At 42.2% G+C, this 21655-nt stretch overlaps 1 protein-coding gene across 1 annotated transcript in view; it reads right to left on the bottom strand.

Annotated features, from left to right (window-relative positions):
• The window catches only part of LOC122554032 (stAR-related lipid transfer protein 9-like), a gene marked incomplete at its 3' end in the record, with an annotated part of 253157 nt that overhangs the window by 53495 nt on the left and 178007 nt on the right, over window positions 1-21655 (bottom strand). The window contains exons 12-15 of the mRNA XM_043698518.1: window positions 18916-19107; window positions 13871-13968; window positions 13070-13147; window positions 6916-6990 (exon numbers count right to left, since the gene is read on the bottom strand). Coding sequence (XP_043554453.1) covers window positions 6916-6990; window positions 13070-13147; window positions 13871-13968; window positions 18916-19107 — 443 coding nt within the window. The remainder of the gene's footprint in view (window positions 1-6915; window positions 6991-13069; window positions 13148-13870; window positions 13969-18915; window positions 19108-21655) is intronic.

The raw sequence follows: 21655 nt of genomic DNA, 5'->3' as shown, positions 1-21655 counted from the left end.
AGTGTCTGTGTGGGTTTCCTCCCACCATCCAAAGATCTATAGGTTAGGTGAATTGGCCATACTAAATTGCCCATAGTGTTCAGGAATGTGTGGGTTAGTCAGGAGTAAAATATAGGATAGGGGAATGGGTCTGGGTGGGTTATTCTTCAGCAGGTTGGTGTGGACTAGTTGGGCTGAAGGGCTTGTTTCCACACAGTAGGGATTCTAATTTAATTCTAACCCCCTTGAAATAAGGACCAATATTTCATTAGGAGAAGGTGAGGACTGCATATGCTGGAGATCAGAATCGAGAGTGTGGTGCTTGAATAGCACAGCAGGTCAGGCAGCATCTGAGGAGCAGGAAAATCGATGTTTTGGGCATGATCCCTCATCAGGAATGAACCTTCATCAGCCCCTCATTCCTGATGAACAGCTTATATTTTATTTTGTGCAGTTCACAAGCTATAATCCCCTTTAATTGGCAATCACCTGCTGAAAGAGAAAATCATCTCACTGCTTGGCTGAAGCATAAAAGCTGATGCAAGATGCTCCCAACATCAAGGTAGGCCTCTTGGGACTTCTCATTCAATTCTGTACACATCTTACCATAGCTGCTCAGACCTCTAAGATTTGCCCCTTAATTTTTTAAAGGCATAGTTAGACAGATTCTTGATAAAGCACAGGATTAAAAAGTCAACAGGGTTAGATAGGATTTTAGTGTTATCAAATCAGACATAATCTTATTGAATAATGGAGCAGGCTAAAAGGGTCAAGTGGCCTATTCCTGCTGAGCTTCCACTCCTCCTTATTCTCCATTTAAATAAAACTCTCTTATTTTGTTCTCACTTCCAACATAAGCAACTTCACATTTTCCCACATTTTACTCCATTTGGCAATTTTTTTCCTTCCTTATTTAAGCTACATGTATCTCAGTAAACTGTCTGTATCCTATCATAATTTATCTTTATTTATTTTTATGTTGTATCACTCTCACTATTGCTGCAATATCTTCCCTCATTTGCCCTTCACTCACCAGAATCCCTGACAGCACTAACCCTGCATTCCCTCTGTGCTGCTTACTCACTCACTCAGGACAACTGTCATATGCAACAATAGCAATAACGGAGTCCCCCACTTCCACTCCTTTAGTACCTGCCTTCTCTCACTATAGGGCAGAAAAAGTCAAAATGTGGAGGGACTGCTTGACATTCAACTCCTCACCCCGATGAGAGGAAAGCTCCTGACTCTCACCACCCCGAGGGACTGACTGATTGCATCCAAACTGAATTGCCCTTGAATTATTATGCCAGGGCCTTCCACATGAAGGCTATCACCTTGACCTGGCTGAGGCCTGCTGACAACCATGACAAACTATTTAAACTTTGTATCAGTGTGCTTAAATGACAAGTCAAGATAATACAGATAATAGTCAAGATAATATCAACCTGATATCTCTGGCTGAGGGGGAAAAACACAGCATGGAAAGGATGTTGTGTGCATCTAGGTAAGCTCAGAGTGACAGCATGCAAACAGACCACGAACACAGCCTGGTCCAGTCCAGGAGCTGGTTGCATATCTCAGCTCACAGTGCCCTTGCAATGGTATGACAATGGATTGTACCAGTAATTATCAAAGTGCAGCACTGAAGTGCAGAAGTGTCTTGTGAACAGATTGGAGATATACCATTAGGATTCTTAGAGGCTGGTACAGGTCAGATATCTGTGGGCACGGAATGAAAGCGGCTGACGTCCATGAAGTTGCCCTGAGATGTTGGTGTCTGGTATGGAGGCCCTTTGGAGCAACCTGCGAGCTGATGTCGCCAAGTATACAGTCCGACTTCCCTATCAGGGTTTCTTCATGCCTGGTCTGATTAGTGTGTTTGGTAAGATGGGAAGCTGAATATTAATGAGATGAGTTGCAGCATTAATAAAGCATTTCACAAGCTGTAATCTCCTTTAATTGGCAATCACCTGCTGAGAGAGAAAATCATCTCACTGCTTGGCTGAAGCATAAAAGTTGGTGCAAGATGCTCCCAACATCAAGATAGGCCTCTTGGGACTTCTCATAGGATTCTCTATAAATCTTACCATAGCCCAAGCTGTTCAGACCTCCATAAGGTCTGCCTTTTTTTTAAGGCATAGTTAGACAGATTCTTGATAAAGCAAGGGATTAAAAAGATAACAGGGTTAGACAAGAATGTAGTGTAATCAAATCAGCCATAATCTTATTGAGTAATGGAGCAGGCTGAAAGGCCTATTCTTGCTCCTAACTAACTCGCTTGTATATTTGTTACATAAAATAGATCTTTCTCATCCTCCTCTATTCTCTTGCCCAAAATATTCAATCTGTGTTCCCAAATCTTTGGTACTATCTGCTAACAGGGACAATTCTTCCTCTTTTTGCATACCCCAACCCTGTCATTATTATGTCCACATTGCACAACCGTTCCCTCAACTCGCTGCTCCAAGAGAAATCCCAGCCTGTAATCTAAGTCTGTAGCTCAAATTCCTCATCCCTGGTACCGTCCTGGTAAATCTGCTCTACATGCTCTTACAGTAAACAGAACTGAACGAAATATTCTAAAATGCAGCCAGATCGGAACTTCATCATTGTTCAGCATAATCCCTCTGTTTTTGTGTTTAATAGTTTTTTGCACAAACCCAAGATCCCTTAGGATTCACTAATAACTCTATATATCCTGAACAAGCAGGAAGAGGGCAGAGAGAAGCAGCAAGGGCAGGGACAGCAGAGAACAGTGTGAGGGGGGAGAGAGTAGAAAGCAGCACGAGAGGCACGGAGGGGTGTGTCGAACAAGGGGAGGAGAGAACAGTGAGAGACCAGGAAGTAGCACAAAAAGTGGAAAATGGATGTGAAAATTAGAGCCAGGGAAGCGGAATTTCCACACAGAGAGAAATGGCTGTGTCCACATGACAGACCACAAATTAGATAGTGTCTGAGAATGAATGGTAAAGTAAAACTCACACGTTAAATGAACACATCAGTACTAATCTATTACAACATTGATGTGAAACAATGATCGCTGTTTTGACTATAAGTGGAAAGTCCCTGTGGAACCTGATGAATACTGTTGTGATCCGTGGCAATGATTTCTGCAGTATTTGCAGTTTGATGAGCTTCGGCTCAGAGTCACAGAGCTAAGGTGAGCTCCAGACACTGCAGTGCACAAGAAGGGAAAGCTTATCCAGAGGGAGTCACACCTGTTAAAAGAGTATCATTTGATGTGCTTCATGGTCAGGGATAGGAGACGGTGACTGTGAGCAAAGCAGATAAAGCAGCCAAGAAAACACAACTGGAAGAGTCTTGGCCCTTGCAATTGTCTAACACGTTCGAGGTTTTTTGCTGCTTGCGTGGATAAAAACAGGGCCTCCAAGGTGGATAAGTGAACTAACCATAATACAGTGGTACAGGAACCCATTTAAGCGAGAGAAGAAAATAGGAATGTTGTCATAATAGAGGACAGTACATTCAGGGGACTAGCTCTATAGCCAAGTTCTCTATAGCCAAGAGTGTAAGCACATACAGGTCAGTATCGGTAAGAGTGACCACCGCACAGTCCTTGTGGTGACAAAGTCCTGCCTTCACATTGAGAATAACCTCCATTGTATTGTGTAGCACTATCAGCATGCCAAATAGCTTCAGATGATTTCAAATAGATCTAGTGACTCAAGACTGGGCATCCATGAGGCACTGTGGTCCATCAACAACAGTTGCAATCTGCAACCTCATGGCCTGGCATATCCTGCACTCAACCATTACATCAAGCCAGGGTAAATCTGGTTCAATGAATAGTGTAGGAAGGCATGCCAGGAGCAGCATCAGGGCGTACCTAAAAATTAGGTGTTAACTTAGTGAAGCTACCAAACAGGACAACTTGCATTATTACTTGCTGATAATGTTAATTGATCCCATCACAGATCAGATCTAAGTTCTGAAGCTTTGCCACACCCAATTGTGAATGGCGGAGGACAACTTACTGGAGGAGGCGGCTCCACAACTATCCCCATCCTCAATGATGGAAGAGCCCAACAGATCAATGCAAAAGATAAGGCTGAAGCATTCAGAGCAATCTTAAACCAGAAGTGCTGAGGGCTCCGTCTCAGCCTCCTCCAGTGGTTCCGAACGTCACAAATGCCAGTCTTCAGCCAATTCAATTCACCCATGATATCAAGAAACAGTTGGAGGCACTGGATTCTGCAAAAAGCTCTGGGCCCTGATGACGTTCCAGCAAAAGTACTGAAGACTTGCTGCTCCAGAACGTACTGCTCCCCTAACCAAGCTCTTCTAGTACAGTTAGAACACTGGCATCTACTCAACAACGTGTCCTGTACACAAAACACAGGACAAATCCAACCCGGCCAATTATCGCTCCATCAGTCTACTCTCGATCATCAGTAAAGTAATGGAGGATGTCATCAAGCAGCATGGGCTCAGTAATGCTCAGTTTGGATCCCGCCAGGGCCACTCAGCAAAATGGACAAAAGAGCTTAATTGGTTTAATTTGGTGTCATGTCAACACAACATTGTGGGCCGAAGGGCTGCCTTATCAATGACTTTCCCCAAGTCTGAAGGTCAGACGTTGGGATGCTCGCTGATTATTATACAATGTTCAGCACCATTCATAATTCCTCAGATACTGAAGCAGTCCATGTTCAAATCTAACAAGACCTGGGCAATATCCAGGCTTGGCTGAAAAATGGCAAGTAGCATTCACACCTCACATAAGCCAGTCAATGACTGTTTCCATTAAGAAACAATTTAACTACTACCCCTTAACATTCAATAGTGTTACCATTACTGGATCATAGAACACAGAACAATACAGCACAGGAACTGGCCCTTCAGCCCACAATGTTGTGTTGACATGACACCAAATTAAACCAATCCCTTCTGCCTGCCCTTGGTCCTTATCCCTCCTTTCCCTGCATATTCATATACTTATCTAAAAATCTCAGACTCCTCTATTTTATCTGCCTTCACCATCAAACCTGGCAGTGCATTCCAGATTCCTACCACTGTGTGAAAGAACTTGCTTCTCACATCTTCTTTTAACTTTCCCCCTTCACATTAATGCATGTCCCAAGCATTAGACACATTTCAAATGCCTGGGAAAAATATTCTGATAATCAACACTATCTATGCATCTCTTCTATTAAGTCTCCCCTCAGCATATATCGCTCCAGAGAAAACAACCAGAGTTTTTCTAGCTATTCTTTATAGCTCATACCCTTTAATACAGGCAACATCCTCGTAAACCTCTTCTGCACCCTCTCCAAAGTCTCTACCATGCTTCCTGCAATGTAGCAACCAGAATTGAATGTAATACTTGATGTATAGCCTAACCAAAGCTTATAAAGCTACAACATGACATTCTGACTTGTGTACTCAGTTCCCTGACCAATAAAGGTAAGCATCCCACATGCCTTCTTTACTATCCTTTCTACTTGCATGACCATTTTCAGGGAGTTATGGACTTGAACCCCAATGCTGTTCAGGGTCCCGTCATTAAGTATATACTTTTCCATAATGCTTGATTTCGCAAAGTGCAGCACCTTACACTCACCTCAATTAAACTCCATCTGCTATTTTGTTGCCCATACCTGCTGTATCCATTGACAGCATTCTACACTACTCACAATTCCACCAATCTTCATATCATCTACAAACTTACTAATCTACCCATGGACATTTTCAACCAAGCCATTTATATATATCACAAACAGCAGAGGTCCCAGTATGGATCCCTGTGGAACAGAAGTAGTCACAAACATCCAACAAGGAAAACATCCTTCCACCACTACCCTCTGCCTTCTTTGGGCAAGCCTATTCTGAATCCACATGGCCAAGTCCCTATCCATCTTAATCTTCTAGAAGAGCCTACCATGAGGGACCTTGTCAAAAGCCTGACTAAAATCCCCCACTATCAACATCCTTGGAATGACCATTGACCAGAAACTCAACTGGACTCACCACATAAACACAGTGGCCATAAGATTAGGTCTGAGGCTAGAAATACACAGAGTAACTCACCTCCTGAAACCTCTAAGTCATAAGTCAGGAGTGTGATCGAAGACTCTTCATTTGCCTGGATGAATGCCGCTCCAATAACACAAGAATTTTGACACCGTGCAGGACAAAGCAGCCTGCTTAATTGGCACCACATCGACAAGCAGCAACTCCTTTTAACACTGCCATTCAGTCGCAGCACTGTGTACTATTTACAAGATGCACTGCAGAAATTCACCAAAGAGCAGCACCTTCCAAACTCATGACCACTTCCATGTAGAAGGACAAGGGCAAGAGATAGGTGGGAACACCACCTCCTGCAAGTTTCCCTCCAAGTCATTCACCATCTTGACTTCGAAATATATCGCCATTCCTTCGCTGTCATTGGTCAATCCTGGAATTCACTCCCTCAGGGTATTGTGGGTCAACTTACAGACTTCAGCGATTCAAGGAGGCAGATCACCACCACCTTTTGAAGGGCAACTAGGTACGGGCAATAAATGCTGACCAGCCAGAAATATCCACATTCCACAAGTGAATTTTTAAAAATGTGAATCCTAGTCAAATGTTTTAAATCTAAATAAAGGTAATTTTAAGAGTACAAAGGCACATCTAGCTAAAGTGAAAGGAATAGGTGGAGATCCAGTGGGGAGAGGTGAAGACTAGTAGAGGGTACAACCAGGTTGGTCAATGGGAGGAATGAATCCGGTTTGTGCTAGAGAGCAGTGGAAGGGATGGGGAAAGGCTGTGAAGGGAGTCGGGGGATGGGGAGGGAGGTATATTATTTGTTATATCTTGTGAATTGTCCTGACAAGACAAAAGCTTCAGTAAGATATTACAGCAATACTCAAGATCTGGATTAGCAAATGACCAGGTAAAACATCATTTTCTCTCAAACAGTGCACAACCAACCTTGAGTTCATTTTGAAGTAACATTTCTGTTAGGCTTCCATCTTTTTCATCGCTTAAAGAAGGACTGGAGTTTCGCTGCAAAACAACATTGATTATTTTTGCTTTTGTGCAAAATGGATTGAACACACCCTCCAGGCATACAACTAATGGGGTCATGGTGAGACAGTACTCACAGTGTTGGGTTGAACCGAATAATGGGCATCACAATAGTGAAGTAAGAACATTACTGTAACCTGTTAATTGGTTTAATGATAAGAATTGCTCTACATTTGAGGTTTCAGAACAAACCTACATTTCTAACCAGCATGAATCATGTTACTTCAAAATCCAACAATACAAAATTGAATGAATTTAGATTATCCCTTGCCATTGAAGAACAATTCCCTGGACTTGTTCCTCATTTAAATTCTCCCAACTCTTTTCACCCTTACCCCAAATTATTTTCTCTCTTCACTGTTGGTTTTACTCAGTCATGCCTCCCACTCCCTCAAGTCACGCAGTCCCAATGAAGACCAATTCCTGGACACCAAATCTTAGCTGTCATCACTTGAGGGAATGTTGTATTGGTGAGGTACTATCCTCCAGTTCAGGCAATGACACAGCACGGCCCCATTCAAAGGAGAGCAAAATGTATTCCTGGCCAATCTATAACCATCAAACAATACCACTAGACAGGAGCAAATTACTGCAGATGCTGGAATCTGTACTGAAAACAAAAAATGCTAGTAATCACAGTGGGTCAGGCAGCATCCATGGAGAGAAAGCAAGCTAATGTTTCGAATCTGGATTACTTTTCATCAGAGCTAAAGTGAAGTTTCGAGGAGGCAGCATTTATGCAACAGTTGAGGGGTGGGGCCAAAGTTGGGATTGGAGTGTTGGGTGAGAAAGGATGTTGATAGTTTAGATTAAGTGATCCGAATGTGAGAGTGGCAGAACAACGGTGTGTCTCTGCCAGACTAGGAAGAACAGGCCGTCTTACTGGGGTAAGGGAAAGGGAGAGAGGACATGGTGACAGAGAACGTAATAAACAAAGCTAAGAAAGGGAAGTAATGGGTTTACAATTTGAAGGTGCTGAACTCACTATTAAGTCCAGAAGTTGTAATGTGCCTAGTCTGAAGATGAGATGTTGCTCCTCCTGTTTTCATTGTGATTTGCTGGAGCATTGCAGCATGCCGAGGACAGACAAACGGGAGTGTGAGCAGGATACTGTGTTAAAATGATCAGTTATGGAAAGATCAGGGTCATGCATGCGTGGACCAGAGCTGTTCTGAAGTGGTCACCCAGTCTGCATTTAGTTTCTCCAACATAGAGTAGGGCACATTGGGTGCAGCGAATACAATACACAAGATTGGAGATGGTGCAGGTGAAATGTTGCTTCACCTGGAGAGACTATTTAGTCCGGTGGATAGTGGGCAGGGAGGACATGGAGGGGCAGGTGTTGCATGTCTGCGGTTACCTGGGAAAGTGCCATGAGAAATGGGTATGGCGTTAATGGACTAGATATTACCAGAATGAATGGTACCTGTGAAATGCAGACAGGAGAAGATGTGTTTGTTAGTGGCGTACTGTTGGAGTTGTTGGAAATGGTGGGGAATGATCCTTTGCATGCGGAGGCTGGTGGTATGAGAAGTGAAAACAAGGGGGGCCAGAACACACTGTTGTGAGCGATGGGAAGGGTCAAGGGAGGAAGCACAGGTGATACGTTTGATGTACTTGATGGCCCTGTCAACCACAGTGGGCAGGAAGAGGGAAGCCATTTGAGCAGCACTGTTTTGGAAGGTAGCATCATCAAAACAGATACTATGTAGCCGAAGGAACTGGGAAATTGGGATGGAATCCTTGCAAGACATGGGGCTGGAACAGCTGTAGAGAAAGTAGCTATGGGAGTCAGTGGCTTTGTGGTGGATGGCAATGGACAGTTTATTCCACGATATGGAGACGGAGAGGTCAATGAAAGGAAGGTAAATGTTGGAAAATGAAGTTCAAAATCACACAACACCAGGTTATAGTCCAACAGGTTTAATTGGAAGCACTAGCTTTCGGAGCGCTGCTCCTTCATTGGTTTGTTGTGGAGTACACAATTGTAAGACACAGAATTTACAGCAAAAGTTTACAGTGTGATGTAACTGAAATTATACGTTGAAAAATACCTTGATCGTTTAGAATGACCATGTTAGTTTCACTTCTTTCATAGGTAAATCACAAAATGTTTTTTAAAGTTACATTCTCAGATTAACTTTAACAATTGGTGTCAGCCCAGATAACGTGTTGAAGGTGTTCGCCCACTGTATGCTGTTGTCTGTGCCATAATGTTTAGACTGATCCTAATCTAAAAAAATAAGTTAACAGAATCTTACATGGATCCATGCAGTTTTTGAGCCAAGTGCAATGTAACTCTGCAAGTACAAATTCACCCCACAAAAGAGAGTGTGTGTGTGTGTGTGTCAGTATGTGTGCGATAGTGGTCACCTGTAGCATGACATGAACCCAAGATCCCTGTTGAGGCCCTCCCTATGGGTACCGATCTTAGCCATCAGCCTCTGCTCGGACACTTTTCACTGCTGCCTGTCCCAAAGTCCGCCTTGGAGGATGGTCACCCGAAGGTCCGAGGTCAAACGTCCTGGACCGCTGAAGTGTTCTCCAATGGGGAGGGAACACTCGAGCGAGCGCACGCGCGCACACATACACACACTTTACACTCACTCACACACACATACACTGTCTCTCACAGACACTCAGAACGCCCCACCCCAGACACACACACACAAACACACACACACTTGTGGGGTGAATTTGTACTTGCAGAGTTACATTGTACTTTGCTCAAAAATTGCATGGATCCACGTAAGACTCTGTTCACTCATTTTTTTTTAGATTAGGATCAGTCTAAACATTATGGCACAGACAACAGCACACAGGGGGCTAACACCTTCAACACATTATCTGGGCTGACACCAATTATTAAAGTTAACCTGAGAATGTAACTTTTAAAAAATGTTTTGTGATCACATATGAAAGAAGTGAAACTAACATGGTCATTCCAACAGATGAGAGACTTAAACAATCAAGGTATTTTTCAATTTAAATTTTATAATTTCAGTTACATGACATTGTAAACTTTTGCTATAAATTCTGTGTCTTACAATTATGTACTCCACAACCAGCTGATGAAGGAGCAGCGCTCCGAAAGCTAGTGCTTCCAATTAAACCTGTTGGACTATAAGTTGGTGTGGTATGATTTTTAACTTTGTACACCCAAGTCCAACACCAGCATCTCCAAATCATGTTGGAAAATGACAATGCAAAAGTCATTGAGGGGTGGAAACTGGAGACAAAATGAACAAATTTTCAAGGTCCAGGGAGGAGCAAGAAGTGGCACCCAAACAGTCATTGATGTACTGAGAAAAGAGCTGTGGGGTGGGGCCAGTGTACATCTAGAACTAGGATTGTTCCACGTACCCCATGATGAGGCAGGCATAACTGAAACCCATGCAGGTGCCCATAGCCACACCTCTACCCTCAACCTCCCCCCACCACCCCAACCATAAAGAGGACAGAGTTCTCCTCATCCTTGCATTCCATTCTAAATCCAATGCATTATCCTCTGCCATTTTTGCCACCTGCAGTCTGACCCCACCACCAAAAAGATATTTCCTTCCCCAACCCGCTCCCTCCGCAACTCCCTCATTAGGTCCACACTCGCCACTAACTGCTTCTCTATAACTGGCACCTTTCCCAGCGACCACAGGGGTTGCAACACCTGCCCCTGCACCTCCCTCATACCTCCGTCCAAGGCCCCAAAGAATCATTCAAAATCCGGCAGACATTCACCTGCATCCATTGCTCCTGATATGGTTTCTTCTACATTGGAGAGACTGAGTGCAAAATCAGGGTACATCTATGGTCCACACGCTCCAATAAACCCCACCTCCTATTTGCCAGCCATTTCAACTCCACCTCCCACTCCCCCTACGATATGTCCATCCTGGGCTTCCTTCACCATTAAAATGAAGCCACACATAAACTGGGAGGAAAAACATTTATCTTCCGCCTGGGGAGCTACAACCTTATGGCCTCAACATAGAATTCACCAGCTTCCAAATTTCCCCACTCCTCACCTCATCCCAACTCCAGTCCTCCCTCTCTGCCATGCCCCCTTGACCTTACCTAACCTGTCCATCTTCCTTCCCACCTACCCACTCCACCCTTCCCAGGGACCAATCCCATTCACCTCTTACGTGCAACCACCTATCACAACCCCACCTACCTTTCCCTTTCCCCAGCCCCAGTCCCCTCCCCCAATTTATTTCTCAGCCAGCTTCCCTCTCCCCAGTCCTGATGATCGGTCCTGCCCAAAACATTGACTCTCCTGCTCTTCTGATGCTGCTTGACCTGCTGTGCTTTTTCCATGCTCCACATTTTTTCGACACAAGATTATAGGAGCAGAATTAGGCCAATCAGCCCATCGAATCTGTTACCCCATTCAATCATGGCTGATATATTTCTCAACCCCATTCTCCTATCGCTATCTTAAATATGCTCATGATTTGGCCTCCTCAGCCCTCTACAGCAATGATTAACCACAGATTAACCACCCTCTGGCTGAAGAAATTTCTCATCTCAGTTCTAAAAGGTCATTCCCTCACACTGAGGCTTTACATTTTGGTCCTAGTCTCTCCTATTGTTGAAAGATCTTCTCTATGTCTACTCTATCCATGCCTCTCAGTATTCTGTAAGTTTCATTGAGATTGCCCTCATTCTTCAAACTCCAGGTGCAGATCCAGAGTCCTCAACCACTCCTCATACGACAAGCCTTTCAGCTCCAGGATCATTCTTGTAAACTTTCTCTGGACCCCCTCTAATGCCAGCACATCCTTCCTTAGATATGGAGAAATATCTGCTCAATTTTCCAAATGCAGTCTATCCAGGCCCTTAAACAGAGTTCCATGGTCTGACTGTTCATGTGTTTCCTTGCCTCATTTGTCCCTATATTCCTAATACTGACCCCTGTGAGACTCCACATGACCCAGACATACAGTTGGAAAACACCCCTCAACCATCACCCTCTCCTTGCTACCACTTAGAAAATTACAAATCCAATTTACTAAATTTTCTTGGATTCCATAGGCTCTTTCAGTTTCCCATGTGAGACTTGATCAAAAACCTTGCTGAAGTCCAAGCAGACTACGTCAAAAGCATTGCTCTCATCTACACACCTGGTCGCCTCTTTGAAAGGTTCAGTCAAGTTGGTCAGACATAACTTCACCTTAACAAAACCATACTGACTGTTCTTGATTATTCCCTGCCTCTCCAAATACAGATTAATTCTGTCTCCCAGAACTGCTTCCAATAGATCCCCCACCATCGAGGATACACAGGCTAGCTTGTACTTTCCTGGTTTATTCCTTGCTCCCTTCTTGAGTAACAGTATCACACTGGCTGTCCTCCAGTCCTCTGGCACCTCTCCTGAGGCCAGAGAGGAAATGAAAATCATTGCCAATGTCCCTGCTATTTCCTCCCTTGCCTCATTCAATAGCTACGCTTCAAAGCAAGTCCTTCTTTCTTTCTTTCCAAGATTGTTTTGATATAACTTGTCATCTACAGGGAAAGCTAAACTCACCCAAGACTTTGACTGTGACTGTCCAGTTAATCAAAAAAAACCCACCAAATTAGAAGTAAAACCCAGAAAGCAGGAAAAGGAGAAGTGACATTACATACCAATTTTCCTAAGATAACGAGACAAAAAGCTGAGAAAACCATCTCAATTTATGCTCTTGTGAAATGTCTCGAAAATTCTACAGCCTTAAAAAACTGCCTTAAGTAAAGTACATACTTGTTACTGTTATCACAAACAAGGGCAATGCACAATGCATCAAATGGCCCAGCATCTGATTTCATTATCAAGAACAGAGGAGAGTTGTTTTTATCCATAGTTCCCAGAACTCAGGGTTGTACATAAGTCTCCAAGGGAAATAAAGCTAATATTTAATTAATATGTCCTTGAGAAATTTTTACCGAACTATAGATAAGACAATAATTTATCTGATCAGGTGTGATTTATATAAAACTACTGAAAGCTTTATTAAAATACAGTCAATATTAATGTTTAACTTATTGTTTACTCTTTGATTTTAATGGAGAATGTTTCACTTACTAATTCAAAACTCATCAGCATGGCTTTCAATCGGTCAATTTCCTCACGCAGTTCTCTAATCAATTTTACATTAGCATCCTGAAAAATGTTAAGGGGACTCAACATTAAATTACACAATACACTTTATATACAAAACAATTCCAATTTAGAAATACAATGATTCCATTTATTGTCATTGCATTTTTTTCTCTTACACTAGCATAGGATTTCATTGTTGCTTGTATAATGCTCAGGGAACTCCTGCTTTAATCATTCCATCAATAGCAGCAATGCCTTCAATTATCTCGGGCTAAAGCTGGAATTATCTTCCTAAACCTCTCTATCTTGAGCTTTTTTTAAGTTGGTCCTCAACACCTAGCTCACTGGCCAAGCTTTTGGTCACCTGCTTTAATCCGCTTGTGTGAACTAATGTTAGATTCTGTATAACACTTTTGGATGTTTTATATTATAAAGATGCAATAAAAAATGCAAGATGTTGTCAGTGCCACATTTTCAGTATCTTTCTCAGCACCCTTTTTCATGTGTTAGCAGGTTATCAAAATGAGGGCGTCAGAGGTAAGCCTGATTCTAAACTCACCGATTGCTCATGATCCATCAAGAGTGAATGAAACGTGGTCAGAAAATCAGAACAAGGTCTGATCTTTCTTCTCTTGAGCTCAAGAGTGCTCACTTGGCCTGAATATGCCAGCATGGGTCAGTTCCGTATTCAACAAAGCAATTTAAAGCAACTAATCAAATTGAGTGAGATATAATATTAGAGCTCGAATGTAATAAACTGATAGATAGCCATCAATGTCTCACCTCATTCACTCGTGGTTTATTGATAATATTCTTTGCATGTGCTGCATATCTTAAGGTGCTGATTGTTTCACTGTAACTTGTGCTTGCAGGAGAGATTGCTACAGTCAAAAAACATAGGATGTGATGATCATGTTGCAAATCAGAAAGAGACAAACAAAAGGACAAAAGATCAATATAAAGTAAAGCAAAAGGTTTGCAAAAACAGATTACTACAACAATTTATTAGAAAAGCAGCTTTCACTTTTGGAAGCACTTTGCAGTGTTTCAATATTTATAATCCATTATGGTACTGCTGCAGGATACACTTAAAACAGTAGACAAACTGGGAAAAGATCTATAAAAATGCTTCAATACTTAACATTTCAAATGAACCCAATAATATCTTTCAAAAATAAAATCAATAATTCAATTTGATGAGCATCGTAACTTTTAATCCCCTTTTTTCAAAAATAAAAGGAATTGCAAATGACAAGCTTGAAATAACACAACTGAAACATTGCTAACTATTGCATTACCAGATGCAATATTTCAGAATATGTTTGAGCTTTTGATGAGCAAAGAGCAAAATAATCCTTGTCCACTTGTATGTGACTAGGTCACAAGATGTCAGCAATGTAGAAGTGCAAATAATCTGGCTAATACACGTTGATCAACCTTTTCTCATTAATGCCTTTGAAGAGCCACAGGTTTACTCATTTGTATGTGCTTTCTTAGTGGTTTTCACTCTCACCATATATCCTCCTTCAATTTAAGTAAAGAATAACATCAGGTTAAAATTAGCCTGACACTAGAGTGTGCTGGACCAATATTCCAGAGGCACTGCAATGCTACTGTACTGTTGAGCAAAACACACAACACATTCAAGCATAAAAGAAGGTTTGCCTGCTCCACCAACACCGTATCCCCAAGTTACATTTTAGCATACTCCACCTAGTGTCTAAGTTTTGATATGATCTAGATTTTATTCAAAGTTTCATAAAAAGGAGTCTAGCTGCTGACTGTAACCATTGGATTGCTAAGAGATGCATTGGAGAATAGGCTACTACTACTGGTAGGAACTACTCAGGTAAAGATGCTGAGCAACTTGAATGTGACAAAACAATGCAACATTGAGGAGGAATGGTGATAAAAAAGGGGAATAGAAAGATAAGATCATGCAACATGGAATATGTGAAAGTTAGTGACTTAAATTGGGTTTCTAATCTCAGCCACTTTCCTGGAGTAGGTGTGAATATTAGAGTCACCTATTCCTACAGCACCGAGACAGACCCTTTGGCCCAAACTGTCGGGGCGGCGGGGTGGCTCAGTGGTTAGCACTGCTGCCTCACAGCGCCAGGGACCCGGGTTCGATTCCAGCCTCGGTCAACTGCATGGAGGTTGCACATTCTCCATGGGTCTGCGGGGGTTTCCTCCAGGTGCTCTGGTTTCCTCCCACCATCTAAAGACACTGCAGGTCAGGTGAATTGGCCATGCTAAATTACCCAGAGTGTTCAGGGATGTGTAGGTTTGGTGCATTAGTCAGGAGTAAATTGAGGGTAGGGAGAATGGGTCTGGGTGGGTTACTCGTCAGAGGGTCGGTGTGGATTTGTTGGCCCGAAGGGCCTGTTTCCACATTGTGGGGATCCTAAGTTCCTGGTCCATGCCAACCAAACTGTATGTCAACGCTAACCCCATTTTTCTGCACCCGACTCATATTTTTAATCCTTTCCTATCCATGTATTTGTTCAAATGCCTTTTAAATGTTGAAAATGTACCCACCTCAACCACTTCCACTCGTAGTTCGTTTCATGTGTGTATCACCTTCTACGTAAAAAAAGTTGCCCCTCTTAATTATGGAGCACATTCCCTTGGATTTTAGAAGAATACAGCGCAGTACAGGCCCTTTGGCCCTCGATGTTGCGCCGATCCAAGCCCACCTAACCTATACTAACCCACTATCCTCCATATACCTATCCAATGCATATACCTATCACAAAGATGGTGCGCCACACAACAGACCCTTATTTTATAAGGCATGGCAGCCCTTTTTGAGTTATTTGGACATAAATTTGTCTGCTATCTTAACTAGGGCATTTGTTTAACCAGGATGGTTAGGTTTGCTGAGCCCTGGGCCCTGAAAGGGGGACTCCTGAGTTAGTACGGGTATATGGGTATATATACACACTGCTCCCATTTTTTTTGGGAGCTTTGCGCCGAGGATTGTTATGTTATGTTCTTGTGTGTTCTTTTGTTTTTTTAAGTCACTTACTTATTTATTGGTCTTGTTTTGCAGTGTTTGGTTTTTTGTTTTGTTTTATAAGGTAGTTTAGTAATTAGTAGACAGTAGTTATACCATAATTTGAATTTATTTTTATTATACTGGTATTTGTTCTACTTTTGTAAAGTCAAAAAATGTTTTTTTTGTTTACAAAAAAAAATTGCCCCTCAGGTTCCTTTTAATTCTTTCCCCTCTAACCTTAAACTGATCGCCTCTAGTCCTTGATTCCCCAACCCTGGGAAAAAGACAGAGTGCATTCACTCTACCCGTGCCTCTGATAGTCTTATACACTTCTATAAAAGGTCCCCCCTCAGTCCCCTATGCTCCAAAGGAAAAAGTCCTAGGTTGTCCAACCTCTCCCTACAATTCAGGCCATCGAGTCCTGGCAACATCCTTGTAAATTTCTTCTGTACTCTTTCCTTCTTATAGCAAGGTAACCAAAGCTGAACACAATACTCCAAGTGCAGCCTCAGCAACGTCCTGTACAACTGCAACATAACTTCCCAACTTCTATACTCAATGCCCTATCTGATGAAGGCCAGTGTGCCAAAAGCCTTCTACATTGCCCTGTTTACCTGTAACTCCACTTTCAGAGAACTGTGAACCCGAATTCCAATATCCCTCTGTTCCACTACACTCCTTCAGGCCCAACCATTCACCATGAAACTCTAAACCTTGATTTGACTTTCCAAAATTCAAGACCTCACATTTATCTATATTAATTCCATTTGCCATTTCTCAGCCCAGTTCCCCAGCTGTGCAAGGTCCTGCTGCAATTTTTGATAATGTTTCTCACTGTTCACGATACCACCTATTTTACTGTCATCAGCAAACTTACTAATCATGCCTTGTACATTCTCATCCAAATCATTCATTTAGATAACAGTAATGGCCCAGCACCAACCCCTGAGGCACTCCACTAGTCACAGACCTCCAGTCCGACAAGCATCCTCCTACTAGTGCCCTCTGTTTCTCATCATCAAGGCAATTGCATCCAATTTGCCAGCTCCCTCTGGATTCCATGCAATCTAATCTTTTGGAGCAGCCGACTATGTGGAACCTTATCAAAGGCCTTACTGAAATCCAGCGTCTAAATCTACCACTCTGCCCTCATCAACCTTCCTGGTCACTTCATCAAAGAACTCAAACAAATTTGTGAGACATAATCTCCCACTCAGAAAGCTATGTTGACTATGCCTAATCAAACCCCATCTTGTCTCAGAGTCTTCTCAAGTTACGTACCCACCACAGATGTTATGCTTACTAGTCTATAGATCCCAGGTTCTTCTTTGCAGCCCTTCTTGAATAAGGAACAACATTCACTACCCAATAGTCTTCTAGGTCCTCACCCGTGGCTAACGATGATGCAAATATATCAATCAGGGCCCCCATAATTTCTTCTCTAGCCTCTTGCAGTGGTCTTGGATATATCTGGTCAGGACCAGGAGATCTATCCACCTTCACACATTCTAATACATCCGACACCTCCTCGACTGTGATATGGACTGTCGCCAAGGTATCACCACTAACTTCCCCAAGTTTCCAAGTCTTCATGTCTTTCTCCACAGTAAACACAAAGGAGAAATATTCATTGAGGACCTTGCCTATCTCCTGCAGTTCTCCACATACATGTCCACTTTGGTCCTTCAGAGGCCCTATTCTCTCTCTAATTATTCTTTCTCCTTAAATATATTTAAAGACCCTCTTTGGATTCACCCTAATCTTCTTAGCCAAGGCTATCTCGTGGCCCCTTTTTGCACTTTTGATCTCCTTCAGTAATTCCCAGTATACCTCCAGGGATTCCCTTGATCCCAGCTGCCTGTACCTGAGCAACGCCCCCTCCTTTTTTCTGGTCAAAGCCTCGACATCTCGTCATCCAGGGGTCGCTATTCCTGTCAACCTTGCCTTTCACCCTCACAGGAACACAGACCTTGAACTCCAGCTATCTCACTTTTAAAGGCCTCCCACTTGCTGGAGGTGCCTTTGCCTGCAAACAAACCACTCCAATCAACCCTTGCAGGGTCCTGTCCATTTCCATCAAGATGTGTCTTAACCCAATTTAGAACTTGAACCTGTAGACTAGTTTGTCCCTCTGCATAACTTTTTTAAAACTAATATAACTATGGTGACTGGTCCCAAAGTGTTCCCCCACTGTCACCTCTGCCCTATTTCCCAAGAGTAGGTCGAGTTTTGCCCGTTACTGAGTAGGACCCTCTATATACTGCTTCAGGAAACTTTCCTGAAAGCAGTTAATAAATTCCATCCCATCTAACACTCTGGCAGTCCCAGTCTATGTTAGGAAAATTAAAATTCCCTACTGTGACAACTCTATTACTCCTGCAATATCCTAAAATGTTCTCGCTGACCTCCAACATAGTAATGGTAGTAATTTCTCTTTGGTTTCTTCCGGCAATGGTTCAAACCTTGGACAAAGTTAGTAAGGAGAAATTATACACAAAGAATGAGATTAATGAGGAAATTTTTAAAATAATGTGTTCAAAATGTGCTCATGGCCAAGCTCTAGATTTCTCTCTAAATTTCTACACTGCTTCTTCTTTCTTAAAGGTACTCTTTGAAGCTACCACTTCCACTGATCTTTTAACCATCTATGCTATCCCCTTATATAGCCCAGTCTAATTTTGCTTTGTAATACTTTTGTGACATGAGATGGGATGCTTTATTATCCTAAAGATATTAGAGAAATACAAGTTTTGATGCTGATTCAGACAATTAAATACTAAACTCATTTTCTGACTAATTGATTTTCGAAAACGTCAATGATACTCACTTGCAATCATAATGGTTTTTGAATTTCCTCCAAGACTGTCCTTGAGAAGCCAGGTGAGGACAGAATCACGGTAAGGAACATAACATTGGCGTCTGCTGCTTCCTGAATATGCACTGGAATGGCTTCCAGAATCACCTTCGCTCACCATACTATTAATACTCTGGCAGCTGGTGGACATTTGGGAATTTTGTGCTGCATATTTGGAAAATAATGTACAAATTGAGGAGAACTTACTTGCAATGAGACATCATCACGAGAGTTCCTTTAACTGAACAAAAACAAACTTGTGTTCTCAAAACAGCTAAAGACTTGATTGCCTCAAACAGCAGGCTAAGAATTTGAATTCAATAAAGCTTCAATGTAAGCAGTTAAAAAGAAAAAGATTTCTCTTTTTATATTGCATCTTTCACAACCTCTGGACATTGCTAAGTGGTTTGCAGTCAATGTAGTAGTTTTGAATTTAAATTTCTATTGTATGTAGAAAATTCGGCAACCAATTTATTCAGATAAATTGAATAGATAAATGCAAGAGCCATTCTGTCACTGAACAGGGACAAGAGAATATTATCTTGAATAAAGTGAGACCCTTCTTCTTTTCAAAGATTAAACAGACAAAAATGAAAATCCCAAGATAAATGTGATGCTTCATACACACCTGGTATTTGCTGGAGAGCCTTGTTGCAGACTCCTTATTTAAAACAACAAACAATACATGCAGGATTAAATTAGTTTTCTGTGAAACTCAGACAGATGTCAAATTATCTATTAAAAAGCAACTTTTTGGTCAGTGCTTTTTAGTCTCGTCACTACTATTTGACATTGCAAATAAGAGACACCCATAAATGGATGAAACCCTTTTAGCTGGTTTCCAGCCTGTTGTTGCGAATACTCACCATCACGTGTCAGGTTCTTCAGTCACAGGTTTATAAAATGATGGCAAAAACTCCAACTTGGAATAACTTTTCCATTTAATTTTTTAGCTTTGTGTATGGCTTGTTCATGACCAAATATTGAGAGTTAATATTAAATATTAACATTTCTGGGGAGTGTTTCATTCCACCGATATTAAGCAGTTGAAGAAATGGGAGAAGAAATTATAACCCTTTTGTCTATGACTATACCTCACTTGCCAAGAGCTAATTATCTATGTTGAATCGTAGCTTTGATTTTAAAAATAAATTGATCTCTGCTGACTCTTGCTCTCTGATTCAATATTGGGTGCTAATCTTTTATTATTCATATAGCTATCTTGGAAGATCTCCTTTAAAATCACGAACCTTGTTTAAGGGAAGGTCTCTTAAATCCTAACTTCTTTGATTATCTCTAAAAACAAATAGGGAGAAAGGATATATTGGCATTGTAGGCAGTTTAAAAGTGATTCACTACTTTAATTCCTGGGATGAAAGGGGTTAAGTTGTCAAGGACGGCTAAACAGTTTTGGTCTCTATTTATTAGAGTTTAGAAGAATATGGGTGATTTTTCTGAAACTTTCACAATTCTGAGAGGGTTTGACAGGGTAGATGGTGACAAGATGTTTTCACTCATTGGGAGATCTTAAACTTGGGAAGATAGTTACAGAGTAAGGAAACACTCTTTTAAGACTGAATACAAAGGAATTTCTTCTTCAAAAGTAATGAACATCTGGAATTTTCTACAGTTGGGAGGCTAGATCACTGAAAGTACTTAAAGAGGAGGCAGAAAGATCTTTGAATTATTGAGGAATTGAGGCATATAGAGAAGTTGAGGCCTGGGGCTGGTTTCAAGGGCCAAATGGCCGAGCCCCACTCCTACTTGTATGTCTTAATGCTTCCTCTAAAGGAAGTTGGATCAATAACCAGAGGTTGTAGGCTAAAAGTAATCCATGCTAAAAGATAATTAAATTGGATTCCATAGGAATGATTAAAAGGCAATTGCACAAGCACACAAGGGGATTTATTTTCAGAGTTATAAGAAAAATGCTGGGCTGTGGGGCTAAATTGGACAGCTTCTTCAGGCAGGGTGGCTAAGCAGCCTTCTTCTTTATGACTGCAACAATGACCATATTGTAAAACTGCTCCAGTGACTGACCGTGTTAGGGAACTGGAGCTGGAGTTGGATGAACTTCGGATCATTCGGGAGGCAGAGGGGGTCATAGATCAGAGTTATAGGGAAGTAGTAACTCCAAAGATGGCAGATAGATGGGTGACAGTGAGGGGGACTGGGAGGAAGCAGCCAGTGCAGGGACCCCCTGCGGCCGTCCCCCTCAAGAACAAGTATACAGTGTGGGATACTTGTGGGGGGGATGACTTACCAGGGGTAAGTAACGGGGCTCAGGTCTCTGGCACGGAGCCTGTCCCCGTTACTCAGAAGGGAAGGGCGAAGAAGAGCAGAGCAGTAGTAATTGGGGACTCGATAGTTAGGGGCACAGATAGGCGGTTTTGTGGGAACGAGAGAGACTCACGTTTGGTATGTTGCCTCCCAGGTGCAAGGGTACGTGATGTCTCTGATCGTGTTTCCCGGGTCCTGGAGGGGGAGGGGGACCAGCCCGAAGTCGTGGTCCATATTGGCACCAACGACATAGGTAGGAGGAGTGCCGAGGATGTTAGACAGGCTTTCAGGGAGCTAGGTTGGAAGATCAGAGTTAGAACAAACCGAGTTGTTGTCTCTGGTTTGTTACCCGTGCCACGTGATAGAAAGTCAAGGAATAGGGAGAGAGAACAGTTAAATGCGTGGCTACAGGGATGGGGCAGGAGGGAGGGAT

This window comes from Chiloscyllium plagiosum, chromosome 10, assembly GCF_004010195.1.
Source record: "Chiloscyllium plagiosum isolate BGI_BamShark_2017 chromosome 10, ASM401019v2, whole genome shotgun sequence".
Classification (NCBI taxonomy): domain Eukaryota; kingdom Metazoa; phylum Chordata; class Chondrichthyes; order Orectolobiformes; family Hemiscylliidae; genus Chiloscyllium; species Chiloscyllium plagiosum.
This window is presented reverse-complemented; position numbering and strand designations above follow the sequence as displayed.